Raw genomic sequence first — 27,650 nt, forward strand, 5'->3', positions numbered from 1 at the left:
CTTAAATATCATATGTGATTATATTAAAGATTTATAAGATTTACGAATACCAGGTAATATTTTGGCAGTTCCCATCCAAGAGATGGTAAAGCTTTACCACATGGATAGAAGATGATGCCTATGGGTGCCTTTACACAGAGAGAATTATCAGACAGATTTTTGAAGCCAAAGCCAGGAATGGATTTGAAAAAATGAGAAATCTCAGTCTTTCCTTTATGATCTGATCTGAATAACAAACGTTATCACAGCGGACATCAAAATAATGATCATGGCAATTATTTTGGGACATCTTATGTGGGGTATGTATTTCTTTACTTTCTCCCTCAGCACATAAATCACAGTAGCACTGGACAGATCTCTTCACTACTCTAAATGATAGGAGGATATTGGAACTACAGAACTGAGGTTCTTGTCCTCTGTAGCTGTGATTGGTCAGTCAGAATTGACTGACCAATCTTAGCGATCAGCGGGTGGGAAGAGACACAATTGGCCAAAGGACATGACATTTAGCTATCTATAATAGCTTCAGTGTTTCCCCCAGATTCTCCCCCTGCCACCCCCAGCATCTCCCTAACTGCTCCCCCTGCCCCCAGCATCTCCCCCTGCCACCCCCAACTGCCCCCGCCCCAGCATCTCCCCAACTGCTCCCAGCATCTCCCCAACTGCTCCCCCTGCCCCCAGCGTCTCCCCTTGCCACTCCCAGCTGCTTCCCCTCCCCCCAAGCTTCTCCCCCGGCCCCTGCCACCCCTAGCTGCCTCCCCTCCCCCTGCCAACCCTAGCTGCTTCCCCTCCCCTGGCCCCTGCCCCCCCTAGCTGCTTCCCCTCCCCGTCGCCCCAACTGCTCCCCCTCCCCCTGTCGCCCCAGCTGCTCCCCCTCCCCTGTCGCCCCAGCTGCTCTCCCTCCCCCCAGCTTCTCGCCCTCCCCCTGTCACCCCAGCTGCTCCCCCTGTCCACCAGCTTCTCCCCCTCCCCCTGTCACCCCTGCTGCTTTAGACTTATTATTTTAGATGCACTTTACACATGAAACTGTAAATATGCTGTATGTAGTTGGCTTGAATAAGCATTTGAAACAAGAAGCCATTTGCATTTTTAGATTGATGGTAACAGTGCGTTCACACAGATTTATCTGACAGATTTTTGAAGCCAAAGCCAGGAATGGATCTGAAGAGAGAAATATCAGTCTCTCCTTTATGACCTCTTCTCTGTTTATAGTCTGTTCCTGGCTTTGGCTTCAAAAATCTGTCAGATAAATCTCTCTGTATAAACACACTATAAGGATATGTTCACACTGCGTATGAGTCCGGCCGTAGCTCGTACGCCGCCGTACATGTGCGGCTGAAACTACGGGCGTGGGAAAAGTAGACATGCGACCGGATGCGTACGAACCGCGAACATACGCCTGTAGTACAGTTATGCTTCCCTAGCTTCTTTCGGAGCGATCTGAAACAGGTCATTTACTTGGAAATCTTCGCCCAGCCCAATAAAACTCACAGAACCTTTTGGATCAAAAAATCAAGTTCAATTTGGCTGAAATAAGTACTTCGTACGAGACCGCACTGAAATCCACGGCCGTGAGTTTCAACATTTCCGTCCTCAAACAATGGTCTTGTTCATTTTTCACAGCGCCGTATACGATCCGGTCGTAAGCTCATACGTAGTGTGCATTGTGCGGGCGTATATCGTATACTTCCCAGCGAACGCATCAACCTCAAAACTACGTGCGTATATTCGCGGTTCGCACTATGGAGAAAGAGTGAACACACTCATTATTACTGAAAGGTATAGAATACAGCACACAATCCCTTTCTCAATAAAGAAGCAAACTTTCCCATAAATATTTACTTTATATAGACACTGACACATCTGAATGATACAACAAAATACTATGTACAAGCATTGTATCTGCATTTACAGATGTAATACTCTACATTACCTATTAGCATTTCACTTATTTAACTTACCACAAATATTTCTGAAATTGTCACAATTATGTATTAGTACAGTGATCCCTCAACTTACAATGGCATACAATATTTTTAACATACAATGGTCCTTTCTGGACCATCGTAACTCGAGACCAGACTCAACATACAATGCTATGGACAGTCAGGATCTGCAGCACATGTAACAAACTAGATGATCAACCAATTAAACTGGCCAGTTTTATGGTAAAACCCCAGTATTAGTGAAGTGCCTGCACTGGTTCGCTGTCTAGTAGTGATTCTCCAGAGTATAGTGTGATACTACATGTCCTGTGCTGCTCTTTACCTGGGACAGTTTTCCATAAATTGTTGGTCTCAACATACAATGGTTTCTTCTTGGAACCAATTAATATCGTATGCTGAGGGACCACTATATACCAATTAAAAAAAAAGGTCAGGTTTAAAATAACAAAGATAAGTGGTGTTGTCCATACAGGTCCAGTTAATTACAGGTTCTTGTTTATTGTGTAAGATAAGTAAATCAATTATACTTATATCATAATTATGCTCTATAATTATACCTCTATGTTTATACTACAGTGGTCCTTAAAAACATATTTATTATTAGCATAACAAATGTCTAGATCAGATATCCAGTAGTTCCTGTTTAAGAATTTTGGCAACACACCTTGAGTGTACAGTTGATTAAATTCTGGCATCGGGCAAGGCCCAGATTTTGACAACACACCTTCAATGTACAATTGATTTAATTCTGGTTCTCTAGGGATCATCCGATTATGACTGCTGGCTACACACCCACAGCACTGGCCTTATTCACAGGCATTTCTTTGGTATCAGTGTTGTGCTCTAAGCACAACATTCATAGGGGAGTGCTATTTTACTACATATGCAAGTAATACCCACCCTATGTTTCACACAGGGACGCTTTCCCTTTTCATTTTGTTCTAGTGTAAGATTAAAAAGTGACGGGTGAAGACATAATACAGTAGTTAGACAACAGTATATGCAATATTTTAATACATAACCCTTAAAAAAAAAAGGCCACTTCATAAAGATTAGTATGTTACTTGCATCAACTATTATGTAGTGCAATGGTGGGAGCAAATTAAACCAATCTTCAGCCATTAATATGGATATTTTGAGGGTAAATTAGGGTCTATTTACACAGAAAGATTATCTGACAGATTATCTGTCAAAGATTTGAAGCCAAAACTAGGAATGGATTTGAAAAGGGGAGAAAGCTCATGCTTTCCTATATGACCTGATCTCTGTTTATAGTCCATTTATTGCTTTGGCTTCAAATCTTTGGCAGATAATCTGTCAGATAATCTTTCTGTGTAAATGGACCCTAATGCTAGGTTTACACGGAACGATTATCGTGCGTATTTGCACGATAACGATCGAATTCAAACAATAATCGCACGTGTAAACGCAGCGAACGATCGAACGACGAGCGAGAAATCGTTCATTTTGATCTTTTAACAGGTTCTTAAATCATCGTTCGTCGTTCGCAAAAAATCGTTCTGTGTAAACAGTTGTCGCACGATAGTCCGGCCACCCGCAGCCCCGCCCCGCTCATCCGCAGCCCCCTGCGCCGGCTCGATCGCCGCCCCCGCCGATCCGATCGCCCCCGCCGCGACCATACTTTTCCTGCTCCGCGTAGCAGGTCTTCCACATCCCCGGCTCCCCTCTCCAGTTCACTGATTGGCTGAAGAGGGGAGCTATTAATTTCAAACGGCTCCTCTTCAGCCAATCAGTGCTCCTCTTCAGCACTGATTGGCTGAAGAAAAGCCGTTTGAAATTCCCGGCTCCCTTCTTCAGCCAATCAATGCAAGGCAGCACTGATTGGCTGAAGAGGAGCCGTTTGAAATTCCCGGCTCCCCTCTTCAGCCCATCAATGCAAGGCAGCACTGATTGGCTGGAGAGGAGCCGTTTGAAATTCCCGTCTCCCCTCTTTAGCCAATCAGTGCTGCCTTGCATTGATTGGCTGAAGAGGGGAGTCGGGAATTTCAAACAGCTCCTCTTCAGCCAATCAGTGCTGCCTTGCATTGATTGGCTGAAGAAGGGAGCCGGGAATTTCAAACGGCTTTTCTTCAGCCAATCAGTGCTGAAGAGGAGCAGTTTGAAATTCCCGGCTCCCCTCTTCAGCCAATCAGTGCACTGAAGAGCAGAGCCGGGGATGTCGAAGACCTGCTACGCGGTGCAGGTAACGTATGCTCGTGGCCGAGCCGGCGGGGGCGATCGGAGCAGCGGTGGCAGGGGGGGGGGTTGCGATCGGAGCGGCGGGGGTGGATGATCAGAGCGGCAGTAGGGGGGCGATCGGAGCGGCAGGGGTGGCGCAGGGGGCTGCAGTTGAATGTGGGGCCGGGCTGCGGATGAGCAGGGGGCCGGGCTGTGAGCGGGGGGGGGGCGATCACAAAACGATTTTTCTGTACGATATATCGTACCGTCTAAACGCTGATTGTTATAAAAAAAAATTGTTACTTCGAAATAGTTAATCATACTATCGGGCCAATAATCGCCTCGTGTAAACTTAGCAGAAGGGTAAGATTTAGAGGTGTGTGTGGTAATAAGGCTGGTAACGACTGCATATGCAATTGTTGTTAAGTCAAGTACATGAAAGGATAGGCACACAATATAATTTTTAGAAAAAAAAATTGGAGACATCCATAGTTAATATTTAGGGCTATTCAATCGTAACTTTTATTAAAAATAACATTTTTGTAATTTTACAATAATGGGAAGTATTTACTTGTGGTCGATACATAAAAAACAACATGTATATAAACTCTTTAATCTAAAAGAAAGTTCATAAAGGAACAGCTATCATATGACTATTAAAAATAAACATTTTGCACCCTAAGGCCACTTTAACACTGTAGTATTTTGGTCAGTATTTTGCATCAGTGCTTGTAAGGCAAAATCTGGAGTGGTAGATAAACAGAGAGAATCCTTTAATGGAAAAACTTTTATTTCTTCTACATTTTAGACCCATTGCTAATTTTGTTTTACAAATTCTTATGCAATATACTGCTGTATGGATTGGCCTAAGGCTGTATTGACACATTGCAGTTATGTCAAACTTGTTTAAAGTTTCTAAAATTGTAGTAAGAGCACAATACTTTTGTAAAACTAACGGCATAAGAATGAAATATATTAATTTTAAAATAGCTAAAATGCTCACTGTAATATTTATTGCCCAATAAGGAAAGTAGCTGTATATTTTAAAACAAGTAATTAAAATGCCTATGCTTTATTGGTTCTCTGCATAGACATTTTCTAAATGCTAAAGGGGTCCTATTACATGATTATTACGAAATGTTCCCACACTGAAACCCCTGTAGTCAACTCTGATCCATAAAGAAACCTGGCAGTAGGTTATAAGTTTCCATGCAGCACCACCACAAGGGAAAATATAGTATAACAGTATCCACACAGTAAAGATATTCTTTGTAATTGCTCTCCACTCTGACAAAAAAGATCAACCTCTATTCCTTAAAAAAGGTCTATAATTTTTTTTTCTAAATTGGACAACCTCTTGTGTTTGACTTTTTTTTTGACTTTGCACTGTTTATACTCAAAAGGACTATAAAAAAAAAATCAGGTTATGTAATTTTTTTTTTTTTTTTTTACACCTGGGTTCACAAAAGTAATGTCAATAAACCCGTGTCCACACTGACATGTCATACGTTTTCATCCATTTCAAAACTTGGATTCACATAATCTCCCCGATCACTTGTTATTGCTAGGTCTTTAGGAATTGAAACTTCTTTATGATTTAATGGAGGCCACTCTGAGTCTTTTGACAATTGGTACTGTAGCTTCTTATATGGACTTTTTGATCTATAATGAGTCAGATGTTTCAGCAAGTTCCATAGTTTTACGTTCTCAATTAGGGTTTCCTGCAAAAGTATAAAAAATAAAAAAAAAGTTTAATATTATAATTAAAAAGACCCTAAGAGATACCATGTCATTTTAGGATTCTGGTCCTTTAGGATCCCTTGTCAATAGATAAAAACAGGTCGATAGACTAGTCAAAACAGGACCTATTCTCTTTCGGGAGAAAGATACCCAGCATTCACCAATTTGTTTAGTTGCTGATAAGCAAGCTGATGAAGGCCATGCTTCGCCGAAATGTGTACTTCTGTAATATTGATGCATCCTGCACTGAATAAATGAACTAAACAAATTTATTAGTGCTGGGTATAGTTCTCTACATACTGCTGGATTCCTCTACGACAAGCACCACTGACACATGGAGTGCCATTCTTCCATTTCTACTATTCTCTTTCCTGACATTACTGTTTTAGTAAATACTTGTATTTCCCATCACTTGACTATTAGTGGCGACAATACAGAGTGCACAAATATTCCTCTGAAAAAGTTTCGTCGTAACAGCAAGGTTATTTTTCAGAAAGAAAAAAAAGAAAAAAAAGAAGAAGATGGAAACTAATGGCAAAACGTAGAAAACTTTCAAATTATGGCCTGTCACATTTTGGTCACTTACCTCAGAAACATACGAAAGTGCTAATATAATGAGTAGCATAATTATTAAAGAACCTCTCCACAGGAGGGGGGTACATACAAGCTGCAAGAGGGGAAAAAAATAGAAAAAGACATCAAAACAATTAAAATGTAAAGACTATGGATAGCTTTGCTTTTTTTTTTTAATACAGTGGCCAACATTTCTCAACAGTGGAATTTTAGCTCATTTCTAAGTTAGGCCATCATGTTCACACAATGTCAAAATTAATGAAAAGGCGTCCGATTTTCATTAAAAAAAAAATGCAGTTTTTGCAGCAATTTAACTGACTGCAATGACAATGCATTGAAGTCTATGAGAAGACAGACGTCCAATGCACACAGTGTATTGAATAAAGGACATTTTTGCGTCTGACGTCAAAATAATGAACATGATCATTGTCTTTTGCAAACAGCTGAGTTTTTTTTAGTAGTAGTTCACACGCAGTTTTTCTTTTCTCACCCTTTTCACTATTAAATTCAATGGACTTTTCAATTAAGCCGCATCCAAAGGCCAATTAGTGACCCCAAACTAAAATAATGTACAAACACCAGTCATTGCACTACGGGAAGGCCAGGCTGCTAAATAACGTCTATTATTTTAGCCTCAAAATAACAGACGTCATTTTAAACAGAGATGAAAAAACGTTGTTTGAACATAGCCTTAAAGGGGTTATCTGGATATGCAAAATAACTATGCTGTTGCAAATATGTAGGGGGAAAAAAAAACATTAAAAGAAGTTATACCTATCCCAATGTGCTCCCCCCATTGCCCTTCTACGGCCCTCCTGAGACGAACTTGTCTCGGGGATGCAGCCTGCTTAGCTAATTAATGGTCAGGGTGGGACAGCGTAGCCAGTTATTGGCTGAATGGACTGTCATCCCCAAGAGGAGTCTCAAAAGAGGAGGCAGGATCGTCTCGAGAAGATACTGGCGACCCGTGGGAGGACAACAGGGAGGGGGTAGCTTCTTTAATTTTTTTTACATACTTGCAACCATACAGCTATTGTTTTGCATAGTCGAATATCCCCTTTAGAGCTACAAAATTTTATTGATGTAGTTAATGACACATTAATGGTTACCGGTTCCCTTCCTTTCTGTCAAAGTGTCAGAAAAGTTCACTTTTACACTGGCTCAAATGGTGGCACTTTTCCTACACTTGTGTGGACCTTTTTTCCACCTCATGCAATTTTTCATTTAATCTTTAAATATCGGAGGCAATATCACAGCATGTCTAAGCTCATATCTGAGTTGAGCTACAAATTACATTTACAAAAGAAAGGAGGGCTTGGCAGGAAGGCAGTTTTGGGTATTGATACAGAATTACGCACCTTGCAGCATATTGTAATACATATGGAAAATTATGGGAAAATAAATATTATAATCCTATTACAAATTGTTTTCAACAGCTACAGTACAATGCACTAGGGAGGGGAGAAAGAAGGGAAGGAAAGGAAAGGAAAGAATTGGTACTTACTTCCATAGCAGTGTATAAATTAGATATGTTTGCAAATAGAAAAAAAAGGCACACTGCAAACTGGACTAGAATCACAATAACAAATAGATCTGAAAGAGAAAAAAAGAAAATGGACATTTACCAATATTTCCTGTACAGTAAATCATATATACTATTTGATTATATACAATTTTATAATATCTATCTTCACAAAGAAATGTACTTACAATTTTTATAAACTGGTTGTCTGAATGGCTTCCCTTTTGAGAATACAAAAGCGACGATTAAACAATTTAAAGTTCCTAAATACCAAACAGTTGAGTTTTCATAACTCTGGAAATTACTCTTCACATCTGGGTTCTGTGGCTGCAGTATATAATCGGTTCTAGTTGTGGTATTAAGGTAACTCCCATTAGCTGGTCTACAGGCACTGTGGTAGAGAATACAAAAAAAGGATATAATTATTAGTAAATTATTAAACTATTATTAAATGTGTGAAAGACATACTACATCTTACTATTATTAATAAATAAGGTTTTTTTTGCAGAAACACATACTAAACACTTCTGAAACGATGTCCTTGCAGAACAAAGAATTATTATGCCCCCAGAAAAATCTGCTATTGAGGCACAGTCAGATGCCCCAGCACATGTAAGATTGTGAGAATCTGCTGACATTTTTATTGTGCGTTTGGGTATTACTGAAAATGAGGCACAGTTTTATTCCAAATTAACATACTGTATAGCATTTTCAAAAATAGCAGTAAGAATAAAATAGCAAATAGGAATAGTAGAATTACTATTATAAGGATTATAAGGATTACTATTAGTTTTTGTTTTTTTCCCTATACATAAATACTACACCTTGTTATCCAAATATAAAATGTATTCAGTTTGTGTTAATCCTTAAATGGTACCTATCACAAAGTACTGTACGCTGGACCCAATCGGCATGCAATCCATTTGCTGATGGAAGTTCGGGAATCCATAGAGATGATCAGCTTCAGCGTGACAAGTACGCTTTCAATTTGGTGCAGTTCTCTATAGGTTTTTCCTGTCTCTAATCAACATTTTATTTTATATTTTTCATGAGAGCAGTGTTTGGATCAACACGATTTCCCCTGTTTTTCAGAAGGAAATGCACCCTCCCACCATAAGGGCCAAAATTGACACTTGTTATTCCACAGAATGAAGGACTTCACCAATATAACTCATTGTTGGTATTATGTTGGAATGATTAAGGGTATAAACCCACACACCGTATATGCAGCGTATTTACTGCTGCGATATGCAGCAAACTCGCAGCAAACTCGCAGCAGATTAGATCTAAATAACTGAACACAGCATCAAATCTGTACCAACAAATCTGCTGCGTATTTGTTGCGTATCTGCTGCGTATACGGTGTGTGGGTTTATACCCTTAAAGGGAACCATTTACCCCGTGGCCCCCGTCAGAAACTGACATACAGTGACATAAAGGTCAATATACTTACCACATCGCTCCCGGTCCCGTCCCGAAGCCAGTTGTTGACACGGAGAAATTGACGATTCTTGTTCTCGCGCCCATTATGGTAATGAGCGCCGCCGGGTCCGAAGTCCAGCCTTCTCCCCGCCTCCGACACTTGATTGACGCCAGGTCCTCTTCCTCCTCGTCTTCTTTCTTCTCGCCGGATCCCGCGCAGGCGCCGTGACAGTCGTTTTCGGCGCATGCGCAGTTCACAATTGAAGCCGCTCCGCAGCTTCACTGTTTACTGCGCGTGCGCCGATTGGCTCGAGCACGTTTCCTGTTTACCGCGCAGGCGCAGAAGAGGTGACGAGACCATCGCAGCGGCGCCTGCGCGGGAGTTCGGCAGAAGACTGAAGACTGAAGACGTCAATCAAGTTCCAGGAGGCGTGGAGCGGCGACGAGAAGAGGACCTCATGAATAAGTTGGACTCGTCCGTCGTTTCCTATGGACGTTGGACTCATCTCAGCTCATTACCATAATGGGCGGGAGAAGAAGAATCGGCGATTTCTCCGTGTCAACAACGGGATCCGGGACGGGACCGGGAGCGATGTGGTAAGTATATTGACCTTTATGTCACTGTATGTCAGTTTCTGCCGGGGGCCACGGGGTGAATGGTTCCCTTTAATGTTTTTTTCTACTGTTCAACTATACTTACAAGTAAAATATTTGCTGTCGACATATCACCAAGACATTGGTTAATTGGGTTAAAGATGTTGGACTGCTATTGTAATAAGCCTACTGTACAATGCATTGAGAAAGACTTTACACCTTTCACTTTTTTACATTTTAGTATGTTTTTAGTATGTTTGTAACATCAGTCTACAGTTTATACCTGCAGAAAGGAACAACCAGCTTTTTTTCTAGAGCCAACTACCCTACCAAACTCTTTAATTGGGGAAGAAGGGCCAAAACCAAATTTTCACCCTGCCTGAGCTCCAAAGAATCTCTGTACAGATTGGAGAAACTTTCAGAAGGTCAACCATCACTGCAGCACTCCACCAATCTGGGTTTTTGACAAAGTGTCTAGAAAAAGGCTTCTCCTTAACAAAAAAACCCCAAAAGATCTGTCAGGAGTTGGCCGTCACGCTCGGCTCCCAGTACTGAAGCCTGGGGCCATCCTCTCGCAAGCATTCGCCAAAGCATACGGTGGATCGAACGGCTGGTTTGTGAGGAGCGCACCGACTGCATCTGGCCTGGCCAGTTGCTAGGGACGTGGCAACATAGCTTTGCATTATCTGGGGCTGGGACTCCAGCCTCCATAAATATCCTCTTATGTGTGTCCTTCATTGCCTGCGATGAACCTGAGTGTCAGTACCTGAGTGTCCCTTGACCTAGCATTTGTATTCTGATTTCCTGGTTTCCTAAGTTCTAGCTTGGCTTTTGACGTTTCTTCTGACTCTGGTTTTGTACTGCATCGACCATGGGTTACTGACCCGGACTGTTTACCCTGCTATTATTGTGTTTTGTCTGTCTTGACTGTCGCCCTGTTATTCGCTGCCACCTAGGCAGGGTCTGCAGGGCGGGTGTCAGCGCTAGAGCCTCACCTGTCCCATATGCTCTAGTCTTATAACCTTACATGATCTGTCCAACACCATCCCGATAGTGAAGTATGGTGGTGGCAACATTATGCTGTAGGGGTATTTTTCAGTGGCTGGGTCAGTAGCCCAGCAAGAGCCCTGACTTAGACAAAAATGGCTGTCCATTAACAACCCCTAGCCAACCTGACGGAGCTAGAGAGGATCCACATAGAATGGCAAAAAGGGCCCAAATCCAGGTGTGCAAACCTTTTTCATACCCAAGAATATTGGAGACTATAATCACTGCCACGGTGGTTCAACTAAGTACTGGATAAAGGGTCTGAATATTTATGACAATGCAATATTTTGGCTTTTCTATTTGAATAAATTTGCAAAGATTTTTAACATTCTCATCAACTGGTTTCATAAAGTTATATAGATTTGTAATTTACTTCTATTTGAAAATCTCAAGTCTCCGCAAACACATCAGCTGCTGTATGTCCTGCAGGAAACATTGTTTTCTTTTCAGTTCGACACAGTGCTCTCTGCTGCCTTCCCTGTTGGAGACAGAGCAGTAAAGGTTTTCTATGTGTGTTTGCTACTGCTCTAGACAGCTCCTGTCTCAGCCAGAGATGTCAGCAGAGAGCACTGTGTCAGACTGAAAAGAAAAAACATTTTCTGTAGGACATACAGCAGCTGATAAGTATTGGGCACAAGGCCACAACATAACATGTGAAAAAGTGAAAGAGACTGAAAATGTGTAGACACTTCAAGAAATCACCTTGTTGAATGAAAATACCTTACTAAATTGTGGATATAGTGTTTATATACAGTAATACATTTCCTTAACCCCACACGTGCAGTGTATTTTGCTTACCTATAGATGTCACTTGAGCTGTACCACATTTGGTTTTGTACAATCAGAAAGCCACATATTTGTAAGATGAGACTTAGGATAATGTTAAATATTACAGAGAGAAAAAGTGGAGGAGAGACCAGTTGTGCTGGTGGTCTATACGGGGAAAGCTTTGGATAGGCATGATTCAAGCTCACTGAAACAAAGAAAATATATGTTAGGTGTATGTTCTGGAGCTTCATCTATTAGCTAGAGAATTGTATCTCTTACTTTTAATGATTTTAAGGTAAAATGACAGGTGTGTAATCAAATCCCTCACAGATTAGGAAGCCTTTACACACAGATTTATCTGACAGATTTTTGAAGCCAAAGTCAGGAACAGACTACAAAAACAGAGAAGAGGTCATAAAGGAAAGACCGATTTCTCCTAATTTCAAATCCATTCCTTTCTTTGGCTTCAAAAATCTGTCAGATAAATCTCTGTGTAAAGGTACCCTTACAGATGATCACATGTTGTCTCAGCAGTGAGATATTCCTATGATCAGCATCACTGCATTCATTTAAGATGATAAAATATAATCTAAAATACTAAAAACCTACAGAGCATTTTTTTAAACTTTAAAATGCATGGTATTTCTCTCACCCCCCCCCCCCCCCCCCCCCCCCCCCCCCCCCAAAAAAAAAAAGAAAAAAAAAAAAAAAAAAAAAAAGCTTGTGACGGCATTCCAAAGGAACAATTATTAAAGCACCATTAACCCCTTTCACTGCCACCAATTTGTGACACATTTGTAACATTTCACCTTCAAGGAGCCAGAACTCTCTACTATAAAATTGTTTTATGCTGTTCACTTTGCAGTAGAATTGATATTGTTAATCTGTGGGTCAGTAAAATTACAATGATACCCAATTTGCATAATCTTATGTTTTACTAACTGTGAAAAGGTTTAAAAAAAAAAAAAAAAAGAAAAATGCAGCAGCAACAAGGCTTTGAATCACCTATTTTAAATCTCTATAAACATTTATATTTTTTGTCTACAGACCAGTATGAGGACAATTTTTGTGTGCCGTGATGTGTAGTGTTTACTGGTAGCAGTTTGCAATCTTTTATTCTTCATTACATTGTAATAGCTCAGACAATTCTGCATACAGTAATACCAAATATATTTATTTTGGTTTCCTTTTTTTTAGGCTATGTTCACAAACAACGGCTGTTAATTAATTCCGGTCGTAAGTAGCGTTAAACAACGGCCATTTGCAGCTATTTGTATTGTTAGGGGTTTTTTTAATAATTAAAGTCCTTTCCCTTATAATAGTTCAAGTCTGGTGACTTTTAACCTACCACTGTTCTCTGCTGTAGCTTCTTCCCCAACAACAATCTCACGTCTATATATTTACAGAATAATGAGTATAATAGGAATGTAACAAAGCATGGATATATAAAAATGCACTTTTACTTACTTGTGACACTAATGACAGTAGTTATAGCCAAATCTTGGAAAAGGAATTGATAGTTTGCATATGTATTTTTTTCCTGTTGGCAAAAAAAAAAAAATTAAAGAGATTTTAAGGCTGAGCCGTTTGCTAAAATGTATGCTGTCTTGTTTGTGCCAATCCCCTCAGGAATACAGCACTAACTATACTATAACTATTCTCTCTCTTTTTGTGCTTTTATAAGTGTTTTACTCCCTCCTGGCTTCTTGGAGTAAAGACTTGTAACTATGTTATATGGGTTCTTCTACCACCACAGTGGAACAGTGACCAAATTCCAACCATCTATTCTAAATACTGTGATTTTGCAGCCCTAGCTCATTCACACCCGTATTCTACAGGATCTACAGGGTTAGCCATCTACAAAGTTATCTGTGACATCACAATAGACTTTATCTGAAAGACTACAACACTCAGCTAATGTGGACTATTCTCCTTATTGGACCCCTGCAATGTTAAGAATGGCCTTCCAGAGTGGGACTCTAAATGGAATGATGGTGCTTGCAGCCCTAGGGAAGGCTAAAGAAAGCCTAGCGAGGGCTGAAGTACATCACTTGACTATTTTTGGCACTCCAACATCTAGAATCAAGATTCCCTGAGAACCGTGCTGTCAATTTGCTTCGTTCTGCGAAGAAAAATCCAGCCGATTCGTTAAAGAAACTCACAAAAAAAAACAATGGCGGTCGCACATACTGTCTGGAGCGTCACTGGGCAGAAAAAAGGGATTAACCATAATCGATGTTAGCACCTCCTCCTTTATACAAGGCCATTAGTTAACTGAAGTGGCCAGTCAGTTGTCTGTGGAGGAGAGAGCAGGATTGCAGCAGGCAGTTAAAGCAGAGCAGGGAGAGACTAAGGGTGGGTTTACACATAACAAAATCGCAGCGGATTTCATGCTGCAAGTTTGCAGTCAAATCCGCTGCGATTCCCCTCCTGTCAATTTCCATAGGATTACATTCTCGCAGCGGAATTGTCATCCCGCTGCAAGTATGAAAAAGGCAGCCCTCTTAATTGGATGATTGGCTGATTGAACATTTTTTAAATTCCGTTTTTTCCGATTTTTGACACTTTTAAAACAACATTCTTTAAAAAAAAAATTCCCTTCTGTAATAGTCCCAGTATTGTAGCTACTATAGTTTTGGCTGTTTTAATGAAATTTGTTAAGATTTAATGCGCAAATCTTAACTAGTTTGACTGGAAATTTACAAAGCTTGCAAAAAGTATTTCCGGCTGCTTTGCTCATCTCTACTGCCACAGAAAATAAATGGAGCAGCAGTCAAGTCTGCTGCTTGAGCTCTTCTGGTCCATTTTTGGGAGGCGCATGATTGAGATTGGAGAAGCGCTAAGTTTCTATACTGGTAAGTCCCCTTTAATAGAATTAATGCTGAAATTTTATGCATAAAATTTATTATGTCAAACGCTGTTTGTAAGGGACCTATAACAGAACACAAACAAGTGTACCTCTAATGTACCTCTGCATATGCCAATTTAATAGAAAAGGGTGGTATCATATAGGTTTTGGTAATACAGACTTAATAATTTACAGTGTTCTTCAATAATATGCAACATATCACAAGTAAAGGTTTCTATAGTATGTTCAGAGAATCTCAATATTGCCATCATACCCAGTAAAGTAGCAGCACACCAATATACTGGATCATGCTATACAGTGCCATGTACTTGAACACACAGAAGGAGGTGACCAAAGCAGCTCTTCCTTCCCTGCAAGAAAAGAAAATATCAGATTAGGATAATAAGAAAAATAAGGAAAACTTTTTTGAAACAAAAACACAAAACATTTTATATAATTATATAATATATATATATATATATATATATATATATATATATATATATCTCAACTAACATAGTTATACTTGTAGCGTACATTGGGATAAATATTTTTGCCAATACATTTATTTAGCAAACGTATCTTCTTATCCTGGTATACCAACTTTGAAAGCAGAGTTGGTAACCTTTGTGAGCAAAACAGTGGTTTGACTGGTATATATATCTATATCATAAAAAATGAAAGTCTGTCTGTCTGTCTGTCCCATATAGACTTCCAAACGCCTGAACCGTTTGACCCCAAATTTGGCAGGCAGATACATTGGGTGCCTGGGAAGGTTATAGCGAAGGTCCGGTCTTCGCTATATGTACAGGAGAGGAGGGGAATGCAGAAGAGCGCCCCATAGAGATGAATGGGAAAATCTCCATACTGCACACACAGGTGACATAATTAGCTGCAGCTTTGCCCAGCAGTAAACGGCAGTTGGGAGCCTTAGCAACCAATAGGATTTCTACTTTCATTTTCACAGGGAGCAATGGTTGCTAGGGCAGCTGCCTCACAACATCCACAGAAATAACTGGTAGACCCCCTACTCCATCTATACAGTACATGTATACAGGACCCCCTACTCCATCTATACAATACATGTATACAGGACCCCCTACGCCATCTATACAGTACATGTTGTAGGGATCTTCCCAGGGGATGGTGTGTTTGGACACAGTTAACAGCAGACTTGGACTTTGGCGTTTATTTGCAGCATAAACAGTTCATCAAACAGAAACACAGAAGCACCGTGCTTTAAGAATAAAACAAACAAAAAGGTCTTGCCCGTCTAGGTGCTTACTAACAGGTTGGCTCACCTATCTAACACTTATCACAGTGAGTCTTCCACCTGGATACCGCAGGGTATACATAAGCTCCAGCAGAGGCTTTATTCCCAGGTTACTCCCAAACAGACACCCAGGCTGTTCACTCCTGGCTGAGAGCAAACACTGGATCCTCTGCAGTGCTTTTACCTTGTCAGGCTGATTAGGGTCAGAGACACCTGACCCCAAAACCTGACCTGGATCGGGGGGAGGGAATGGCAAATCCCATTACCAAAACCTACCTGCCATTCCATGTAAGTCCAGGCCCGGGAATAATAAATAATAGCTCAGCAGCATAACACTGCTGAGCACAGATCCCTCCTGGACTTACCATCTCACGCTACGTATTAACCTGGGTGAGATGTACATCCCCTCGAGCACTTCTCCCGTGACATGTCCACATATCCCCCCCCTCTTTTTCAGACCGGAGGGCTGAGCGTTTTGTCCCCACAGACAGTGTACCCTTGATAGGGCGTCAGCATTTGCCTGTAGCTTCCCTGGCCTGTGTTCCACCATGAAATTAAAATTGTGTAGGGACAGAAACCATCTAGTCACCCTTGCATTTTTCTCCTTGTTGAGCTTCATCCATGTTAGGGGGGCATGGTCTGTCACTAACTTGAATTTTCTGCCTAGCAAGTAATACCTCAGGGATTCTAGGGCCCACTTTACTGCCAGACATTCTCGCTCAACAATGGCGTAGTTTTTCTCGGCCGGGGATAGCTTTCTGCTCAAGTACATCACCGGGTGCTCCTCGCCATTCACGACCTGTGAGAGAACGGCACCTAACCCTGTGTTAAAAGGCATCTGTCTGTACTAGAAACTCTTGCCTAAAGTCAGGGGTAACTAGCACAGGTTGTTGGCACAAGGCAGACTTAAGGCTTTGAAAAGCCTTCTTGGCCTCTGGAGTCCATGTCACCATTGCGGACTTCGCACCCTTTGTCAGGTCAGTTAGTGGGGCTGCAACTGAAGCAAAATTTGGCACAAACCTTCGGTAATAGCCCGTAATACCCAGGAAAGCTCTGACCTGTTTCTTTGTAAGGGGTTGAGGCCAATTCTGTATTGCCTCAATTTTATTTAGTTGTGGTTTCACTAACCCCCTCCCAATAATGTAGCCCAAGTATTTGGCCTCTTCTAAGGCTAGTGCACACTTCTCTGCATTGATGGTTAACCCTGCATCACTTATGGCATCTAACACCGCCTGGACCTTACAGAGGTGACTTTCCCAATCCCGGCTAAAAATGACCACATCATCGAGGTAGGCAGTGGAGTAATCACGATGTGGTTGCAGAATCAAGTCCATCAACCTCTGAAAAGTGGCAGGGGCTCCATGTAACCCTAATGGCATCACTACGTATTGGAAGAGCCCATCAGGGGTGGAGAATGCAGTCTTCTCTCTAGCCTCAGGAGTGAGGGGGATCTGCCAGTAGCCCTTAGTGAGATCGAGGGTAGTTATGTACCTGGCATTACCCATCCTTTCTATTAACTCATCAACCCTGGGCATGGGGTAGGCATCGAACTTGGAGATCTCATTTAACTTTCTAAAGTCATTACAGAACCTCCAAGTTCCATTGGGCTTTGGGATTAGCACAATCGGGCTGGACCACACGCTCTGTGACACCTCAATGACTCCTAGGTCAAGCATACGTTTTACCTCGGACGATACCGCCTCCCTCCGTGCTTCTGGTATCCTATAGGGCTTGAGGTTTACTCTGCTTCTAGGCTCGGTTTTAATATGATGACTAATGAGATGCGTACGCCCTGGCAGGTCAGAAAACCGATGACCGATGACCAACAGGATTTGTCGCCACCAAGGATTCCCTGTCTTTCCAGGGCTTGATCAAGTTTATGTGATAAACTTGAAAAGGCTTCCTTCTACCTGGTTGGTGTACCTTGTAGTTAACCTCACTGACCTTCTCTACAATTTCATAGGGACCCTGCCATTTTGCTAAGAATTTGCTTTCTACCGTGGAAACAAGTATGAGGACCCGGTCACCTGGGCTAAATGTCCTGATTCTTGCAGAAGATTGTAAATTCTGCTTTGGCCCTCTTGCGCCCTCTGGAGGTGTTCCCTTACTAGGGGCATTACAGTGGCTATACGGTCCTGCATTTGTGCTACATGCTCTATAACACTCTTGTATGGGGTGGACTCACTTTCCCATGTCTCTTTCGCTATATCCAATAAACCCCTAGGGTGACGACCATAGACCAATTCGAAGGGAGAGAACCCTGTGGACACTTGGGGTACTTCCCTAATAGCAAACATCAGGTAAGGTAGTAAGTGATCCCAATCACGACCATCTTTTTCCACCACTTTCTTCAACATATGTTTCAGTGTTTTGTTAAACCTCTCCACTAACCCGTCTGTCTGTGGGTGATACACAGAGGTACGTATGTGTGAGATTTTAAACAGTTTGCATAGCTCTTTCATCATTTTTGACATGAATGGTGTACCTTGGTCAGTCAAGATCTCCTTGGGGATCCCCACCCTGGAAAACGTATAAAACAATTTCCGTTCAATTGTTTTAGATGCAGTGTTTCTTAGGGGTACAGCCTCAGGATAGCGGGTCGCGTAGTCTAATACAACTAGAATGTACTGGTGACCCCTAGCCGACTTTACAATGGGACCCACCAAGTCCATTGCGATCCGGTCAAAAGGAACCTCTATGATGGGGAGTGAAACCAAAGGACTGCGGAAATGTGACATTGGGGCGCTAAGCTGACATGTGGGGCACGACTCACAGTATTTTTTTTATGTCAGCATAAATCGCAGGCCAACAAAACCTCTGGAGGACTCTCTTCCGCGTTTTATCCGTCCCCAAGTGGCCCCCAAGGACATGATTATGGGCCATGTCGAGTACCTGACGCCGGTACGACTTAGGCACCAGAAGCTGTTCCACAACCTCATCATTAATTTTAGTGACTCTATAAAGAGATTGTTAGTCATAGAAAAATGTGGAAACTTTTTCTCAGCTTCTGGTTCCTGAGGTACCCCATTTATAACAGCAACCTGCTCTCTCGCATTTTTGAGAGTGGGGTCCTGTAATTGTGCAGTACCAAAATTATCTCTAGACACCTCTAAGTCTGGAACATTCTGCTCAGTGGGAGGAGCCTCTTCCTCACCAGCCAGGACCTGCAAAGGAAAAGCATCATTTTCATCCTGTACATTTCTATCATTTACCGTGGGTAATGCAATAGACTTAGGGGTATTCTCACTTCTTTCAGGGGATTGTTGTTTTCCCCATAGAGCCCAGAACAATGGAAAATCACGCCCCAATATCACATTATGCATAAGATTTTTAACCACACCCACTTCATATGGTACAGTGCCTAGTTCCGTCCCGACATTAGCCAGTACTATAGGGTAAACCTTTGTATCGCCATGTATGCATACCACGCTCATATGTCTTTCTGGCACAAAGTCCCCAGCCACCAGACTGGCATGCACCAAGGTGACAAGGCTTCCTGAGTCCAGCAACGCCTTAAAAGGAAAGTCATTGACTGTAATGTTGCAGACTTGCGGTTCAGTCTCTAGTCCAGTGACTGCAACAAAAGACGGTTCCGCAAATAGCGACTGACGCCGGCTAGCGTCACACTCCATGGGCTCAGTGGTAAGAGGGCAATGGGCAGACACATGTCCCGTCTCATGGCATCTCCAGCACTGGATAGGGCCTGGTCTCCTTGGCAGGGAGTCCTTTTTAGGGCCACTTAACCACCTGGGAGCATCACCAGTCTTTTGCCCTTGAGACACCGCCTGAGGGCTCTTCCCTCTTTTAGCACCCCTCCACACTCCCCAATAGATGGAAGTCTCTTACCAGCTGAAGGCACAGGTCTGGCACTCCGGGGAGGTGAAGGTGCTGCAGGAACATCACGGAGGTAGTCCTCGGTCGCCTGGAACCTCTCGACAAGGTTGACAAGTTCGTCAGCACTCCTAGGGTCACCTTGTCCCACCCAGCGTTGTAGATCAGCAGGAAGTGCACAGAGGTAGCGATCCATCACGACCCTCTCTAGGATCTGTGCAGGAGTAGAGGTGTCTGGCTCCAACCACTTTCTTGCCAAATGGATCAGGTCATACATCTGGAACCTCGCTGACTTGTCCAGACTGTAGCTCCATTTGCGTACCCTCCGGGCACGGACAGCAGCAGTAACTCCTAGTCGGGCAAGTATCTCCGCTCTTAGCCGATGATAGTCTTTGACCTCTTGCTCACTGAGGTCATAGTAGGCCTTTTGAGGTTCGCCTGTTAAATAGGGAGCAATGACCTCTGCCCACTCAGTGGATGGTAACTTCTCCCGCTCGGCCACACGCTCAAAGACAGTTAAGTAGGCCTCAACATAGTCATCGGCAGTCATCTTTTGCAGCGCTCGCTGCACAGCTCTTCTTACAGACAAAGTCTCTGGAGCAGCAACGGCCGCTGGCTGTGGATTAGCACCTGCAGGCGCCTCTTGCTTTGCTATCAGGTGCTCAATAAGTTTCTGTTGTTGAGCCATTGCCTGTTGTTGTTGAGCCATCGCTTGCTGATGTGCAGCCATTTTCTGTTCATGGCGCAGGTTAGCGTCTGTCAGAGCCTGTTGTTGCTGTCTATTAGCCTGCTCATGGCGCAGGTTAGCGTCTGTCAGAGCCTGTTGTTGCTGCAAACTCACTTGCATTAACTGCTTCATCATCTCCTCCATGTTGCTTGTCTGTTTTTGGAGTGAAGCAGCAGCCTTCCACCAGGACATAAGCAGCTGTAGCCAAGTTGATTGCACACCGTTGCCCCTAGCAACAGTTTTGCCCACTCCGCAGCACCAATTGTAGGGATCTTCCCGGGGGATGGTGTGTTTGGACACAGTTCACAGCAGACTTGGACTTGTAAAATAACAGCTTGGCGTTTATTTGCAGCATAAACAGTCCATCAAACAGAAACACAGCAGCACCGTGCTTTAAGAATAAAACAAACAAAAAAGGTCTTGCCCGTCTGGACGCTTACCAACACGTTGGCTCACCTATCTAACACTTATCACAGTGCGTCTTCCACCTGGATACCGCAGGGTATACATAAGCTCCAGCAGAGGCTTTATTCCCAGGTTACTCCAAAACAGACACCCAGGCTGTTCACTCCTGGCTGAGAGCAAACACTGGATCCTCTGCAGGGCTTTTACCTTGTCAGGCTGATTAGGGTCAGAGACACCTGACCCCAAAACCTGACCTGCATCGGGGGGAGGGAATGGCAAGTCCCACTACCAAAACTTACCTGCCATTCCATGTAAGTCCAGGCCCGGGAATAATAAATAATAGCTCAGCAGCATAACACTGCTGAGCACAGATCCCTCCTGGACTTACCATCTCACGCTACGTATTAACCTGGGTGAGATGTACATCCCCTCGAGCACTTCTCCCGTGACATGTCCACAATGTATACAGGACCCCCTACTCCAACTATACAGTACATGTATACAGGGCAGTATTACCAGCTGCTGCTGCCCTAAGCACTAAGCCTGAGGACGCCCCATCCTCACTCACCAATTAGCATCATGATAGATTGGTAGATAATAGCTCCAGAGGTCACATTTACCACCATCATACCTGACCTGACCAATACCGCCACACTGACTGGATAACACTGCCATACCAGACCTGACCAATAAAGCCACACTGTGACTGGATAACACTGCTATACCAGGCCTGACCAATACCGCCAAACTGTGACTGGATAACACCACCATTCCAGACCTGACCAATACCGCCATACTGTGACTGGATAACACTGCCATACCAGACCTGACCAATACCACCACACTGTGACTGGATAACACCGCCATACCACACCTTACTAGAGATGAGCGAACCAGGTTCGATTCGATCCGAACCCGAACGTTTGGCATTTGATTAGCGGTGGCTGCTGAACTTGGATAAAGCTCTAAGGTTGTCTGGAAAACATGGATACAGCCAATGACTATATCCATGTTTTCCACATAGCCTTAGGGCTTTATCCAACTTCAGCAGCCACTGCTAATCAAATGCCGAAAGTTCAGGTTCGGATGGACTCGAGCATGCTCGAGGTTTGCTCATCTCTACACATGACCAATACCACCATACCGTGACTGGATAACATTGCCACACCAGACCTGACCAATACTACCATACCCCCCTTCGAAAAGACTAGATTTTTTGGCAATTCTGAATATGCAAGGTGCTGCCCTAGGCAGACCACGAGTGCCTAATGGTAAATACGACCCTGCAGGTATACAGGACACTACAGGTATACTACAGGACCTCAAAACTATACACTACAGGTGCACGGGACCTCCACCAACTATATACGACAAGTATACAGGACCCCAAACTATACACTACAGGTATACAGAACCTCCACCAACTATATACTACAGGTATACAGGACCCCAAAATTATACATTACAGGTATACAGGAACTCCACCAACTATATACTATAGATATTAAGGACCCTCAAACTATACACAACAACTATACAGGACCCCCGAACTATATAATTCAAGTTTATAAGATCTCCACCAACTCTATACTACAGGTATACAGCACCTCCACCAACTCTATACTACAGGTATACAGGACCCCCACCAACTCTATACTACAGGTTTAAAGGATCACAAACTATACACTACAGGTATACAGGACCCACAAACTATATACTACAGGTATACAAGACTTTCAGCAACTATACACTACTGGTATCCAGGACCCTCAAACTATAAACTACAGGTATAAAAGACCTCCACCAACTATACATTTGAGGTATACAGTACCTTCACCAACTATATTACAGGTATACAGGACCCCCACCTATACAGTACCGGTATACAGGACCTCTACCAGCTATACACTGCAGGTATACAGTACTTCCCAAACTATACAGTACAGGTACACAGCCCCCCCCCCCCCAATTATACACTACTGGTAGACAGGACCTCCCTCAACTATACACTACAGGTATACAACCCCCCCCCAATTACACACTACAGGTATACAGGACCCCCTCAACTATACACTACAGATATACAGCCCCCCCCAACCCCAACTATACACTACAGGTATACAGGATGGATGTTTGAAGTTTTTAGTTTATTTCTAATGTGCAAAAGCTACAATTTACATAAACAGTGCAGAATTGTTGGGTTTATAGGGGCATATAGGGCTACTGGCAATTTCTACTTAAACAAAAAAAACAAGGACATAGATTGGCCTCCTGGGCACCTTAGAATAAATCTAATTAACACACTGAAACTTTATACCCGTGCAGCGCCAGGTACACTTTCTAGTTTATCTATATAATAAAAATAAAAGTCTGTCTGTCCCGTATAGACTTCTAAACGCCTGAACCGTTTGACCCCATATTTGGCACACAGATACATTGGGTGCCCGGGGCAGGTTATATTGAAGGTCCCGTCCCCGCCAGATGTACAGGAGGGTAGGGGGAGTGGGAAGAGCAGCGCCCTATATAGATGAATGAGAAAATCTCCACACTGCACACACACAGGTGCCCAGAGGAAACGGCAGTTGGGAGCCTTAGCAACCAATAGGATTACTACTTTCAATTTCATAGGGAGCTGGAATCTGAATGGTTGCTAGGGTGGCTGCCTCACAACAGATCCACAGAATTAACTGGTAGACCCCCTACTCCATCTATACAGTACATGTATACAGGGCCCCCTACTCCACCTTTACAGTACATGTATACAGGGCAGTATTACCAGCTGCAGCTGCCCTAAGCACTAAACCTGAAGATGCCCCATCCTCACTCACCAATTAGCATCAGGATAGGTCGATTGGTAGATAATAGCTCCAGACCATCCACACCAGACCTGACCAATACCGCCATACTGTGGATAACAATATCATACCACACCTGACCAATACCACCATACTGTGACTGGATAGCACAGCTATACCAGACCTGACCAATACCAACTTTACTGTGACTGGATAACACTGCCATACCAGACCTGACCAATACCCCCATACTGTGACTGGATAGCACAGCCAGACCTGACCAATACCGCCATACTGTGACTGGATAACACCACTATAACCAGACCTGACCAATACCACCATACTGTGACTGGATAACACCACCATACCAGACCTGACCAATACCACCATACTGTGACTGGATAACACCGCTACACCAGACCTGACCAATACCACCACACTGTGACTGGATAACAACGCCATACCAGACCTGACCAATACTGACACACTGTGACTGGATAACGCCGCTATACCAGACCTGACCAATACCGCCATACCCCCCCTCGAAAAGGTTTTTCTGGCAAGTCTGAATGGGAGGGTACTGCCCCTCTGCAAGGTTCTACCCTAAGCACCAGACCATGGATGCCTAATGGTAAATACAACCCTGCTGGTATACAGGACCCCAAAACTATACACTACAGGTGCACGGGGCCTCCACCAACTATATACTACAGGTATACAGGACCCCAAAACTATAAACTACAGGTATACAGGACCTCCACCAACTATATACTTCAGGTATACAGGACCTCCACCAACTATATACTACATGTATACAGGAACCCAAAACTATACACTACAGGTATAAAGGACCTCCACCAACTCTATACTACAGGTATACAGCACCCCCACCATCTGTATACTACAGGTATACAGGACCTCAAACTATACACTACAGGTATACAGGACCCAAAACTATACACTACAGGTATACAGGAACTCCACCAACTATATACTACAGGTATATAGGACCCCGAATTATACACTACAGGTATACAGGACCCCAAAACATATAACACTACAGGTATACAGGACCTTCACCAACTATATACTACAGGTATACAGCACACCCTCCAACTCTATAGTTTGGGGGTCCTGTATACCTGTAGTATTAGGTTGGTGCTGTATAACCTGTAATGTATAGTTGATGGGAGGTCTTGTATACCTGTAGTTTATAGTTTGAGGTTCCTGGATAACTCTAGTGTAAGTTGGTGGAGGTCTTGTATACCTGTAGTATATAGGTTCGGGGTCCTATATACTTGTAGTATGTAGTTGGTGGAGTTCCTGTATACCTGTAGTTATAGTTTTTGGGGTCCTGTATACCTGTAGTATAAACTACAGGTATACATGAACTCCACCAACTACATACTACAAGTATATAGGACCCCCGAACTATATACTACAGGTATACAAGACCTCCACCCAACTATACACTAGAGTTATCCAGGAACCTCAAAACTACAGGTATACAAGACCTCCATCAACTATACATTACAGGTATACAGCACCAACCTAATACTACAGGTATACAGGACCCCAAACTATACAGTACATGTATACAGGACTTCCCAAACTATACAGTACAGGTATATAGCCCCCCCCCAACTACACACTACAGGTATACAGGACCCCCCCCCCAACTATAACACTATAGGTATACAGCCCCCCCTTCCCCCAACTATGCACTACAGATATGCAGGACCCCTAAAAACTATACACTGTAGGTATACAGAACCCCTCAACAATGCACTACAGGTATACACTAATTCCAGTGATTAACTCAGATGAAACAATACCTTTAGATTGGCCTCCGGGGCACCTTAGAACAAATCTAACACACTGACACTTTATACCCGGGCAGCCCCGGGTACATCTAGTATTATATAATATATCGCTATACAGCTACGTTAAAGCTATAAATACAGCAGCCAGACCACTGCTTCTAGGATAGAGTGGTGGTCAGTAACTAGACAATGAGGAGCATATGAGTTTGCTAAATTATTGCATTTGCAAAAATAATTATCTTGATGAGCCCTACAAGTTGAACTAGTTGTTAGTTGAGAAGGGTGTACCTTAAGGCTATGTTCACACAATGTAATACAACGACCGTAGTTTACTACTACATGTTCCTGTGGTTGACCAGCCATATCGGCTGCAGGAACATTATCTTTTTCCCATTCAGATTGCGAGCACCAAATAAGCATGCATAAAACAAAGTGTGGCCAGCAGCTGTACTTTACATTGATCGACGAATTGCAGCCGTAGAAAAATAGTCACAATGCCTGTAATGTATATTGTGTGTATAGACTATGCAAACATATTGATTTAATTAAGAATGGTCGCTCCACGTGTAGTGCAGCAAGTCAAGCATTATCTGCTAATGGAACAATTGGAGGCAGAGCCCTCTAGGGAAAAGGAGAGCTGAACCCTTCTTCAGGAAATGGAGGGCATTTATAATCAAATTCCTGGATGAGGCTGAAAGGCAGAAGGTGGTTAGACCTTTTTGCAATACAAGGTGGTACCTCATGGCTGATATTGCTGGTACTCTGGGCAGATTACATCTTCCTGATTAGGCAGTGTTGCTGAACCTGCTGACTGCAGAATGAGAGAACCTTGGGCACGCGAGCAATTTTTTTTTTTTTTTTTGGGGGGGGTGGGGGGTGTTGGGTTGTTTTGTTATGTTGAAATGCCTGTTTCTATATGCCTGGAGGGAACGAGATGTGAGACTTCCCTTTGTCAAATGACCTTCATATTTTGTAAAATTGTGAAAATGAAATAAAAAAATGTTTGAAAACAAAAAAAAAAGAATGGCCGCCTCATTTAAATGAAAAGAATAGCCATTGTTAATTAAATTAATACATTATATCTCCTACAAAGACCACCAGACCTGACCCAGGTCCTTACACAAAAATCCTATACAAAAAGGCCACCACTGTTATACTGATAACCTTATTTATATCACATGTAAAATCACAAAAAATGGAGTAAAATTATGCGCACAAGAGGTACTGTAAAATTTACACAAGAATGTTAAGACAAAATGTTGAATACAAGGGAATAGGTATATTATCTACCACTGGAAATGGTAGGTGAATCCTTCTCAGTCCCTACAGAATAGCCTGGGCTGGAAAGTTCCTGCACAGACTAAGCTAAAGTTCAATTCCCAAAGACCTGAAAACAGTATCTGATATAAGCTGCGTGCTACCAACCTCTAAAGGGAGGTGGTAGCACGTGAGAGGTGGTAGCACGCAGCTTATATCAGGTACTGTTTTCTTGTCTGAAAAGTGTCATCCATATTCAGTTCCTCTTCTGCTAATCTGATATATTGCTCTTGCTGCTGATTTATTTGGAATAGTTAATGGATGTTTAACCCCTTCTTGACTGTCACACATTAACATAAGGGGCAGGGTTGTATGAAGTGGGTCTTAGGGTCCATTTACACAGCAAGATTATCTGACAGATTATCTGCCAAAGATTTGAAGCCAAAGGAGGAAGGTATGTGTGTTATCTTCCTCCTCGGCGCCAGTCATGCGCCGTTATTCGCCCAGAATCTTTGTCTGGGAGCACTGTTAGGAGCACTTGCCGCCCGACAGCATCATTTGGCTCTTTATTTATGCTAATTATGTCATGCCCTTTTGATGGTGTTGATATAGAGTTATTATTTAAATACTGTATTGAGGAATAATTTGAGCACTGTATGGTACTGCTTTAAATCTATGTAAATACAGTATTATTCGGGCTCTTTATGGTGGCAATATTTAAGCAAGGTTTGGTTGGTACCATTTAGGGCGCTAAAACTGTTTTATTACACAGGTGAAATGACATAAGGAGAGTCTTGGAAGTACTTACTTTAAAAGTTTTGGGACGCACTCAATATTTGGAGTATGTGATGTAAATGGTGAAGCCACCGATGCTTCTTGTTCAGACAAAGAAACTCCAACA

General features: G+C 42.7%; 1 protein-coding gene across 1 annotated transcript; it reads right to left on the minus strand.

Moving 5' to 3' along the window:
* Positions 1–4,436: 4,436 nt before the first annotated feature.
* Positions 4,437–27,650, minus strand: LOC138780523 (probable cation-transporting ATPase 13A4). The gene is made up of 8 exons (XM_069956711.1): positions 27,558–27,650; positions 14,913–15,009; positions 13,258–13,330; positions 11,821–11,995; positions 8,148–8,350; positions 7,942–8,030; positions 6,451–6,531; positions 4,437–5,845 (listed from the first exon to the last, which is right to left on the minus strand). Exons 2-8 carry the CDS (start codon positions 14,961–14,963, stop codon positions 5,627–5,629), a joined length of 891 nt encoding a protein of 296 aa, XP_069812812.1. The 5' UTR covers positions 14,964–15,009; positions 27,558–27,650; the 3' UTR covers positions 4,437–5,626.

Source organism: Dendropsophus ebraccatus, unplaced genomic scaffold (genome assembly GCF_027789765.1).
Source record: "Dendropsophus ebraccatus isolate aDenEbr1 unplaced genomic scaffold, aDenEbr1.pat pat_scaffold_837_ctg1, whole genome shotgun sequence".
Classification (NCBI taxonomy): domain Eukaryota; kingdom Metazoa; phylum Chordata; class Amphibia; order Anura; family Hylidae; genus Dendropsophus; species Dendropsophus ebraccatus.

Excerpts from the sequence above, each read along its gene's own strand:
- LOC138780523 (XM_069956711.1), bottom strand. The coding sequence starts at position 14,963 with ATGGCACTGTATAGCATGATCCAGTATATTGGTGTGCTGCTACTTTAC. Across the intron at positions 8,351-11,820 it reads AGCTCAAGTGACATCTATAG|TGCCTGTAGACCAGCTAATG; the intron begins GTAAGCAAAATA and ends TCTCTACCACAG. Across the intron at positions 5,846-6,450 it reads CACTTTCGTATGTTTCTGAG|GAAACCCTAATTGAGAACGT; the intron begins GTAAGTGACCAA and ends ATACTTTTGCAG.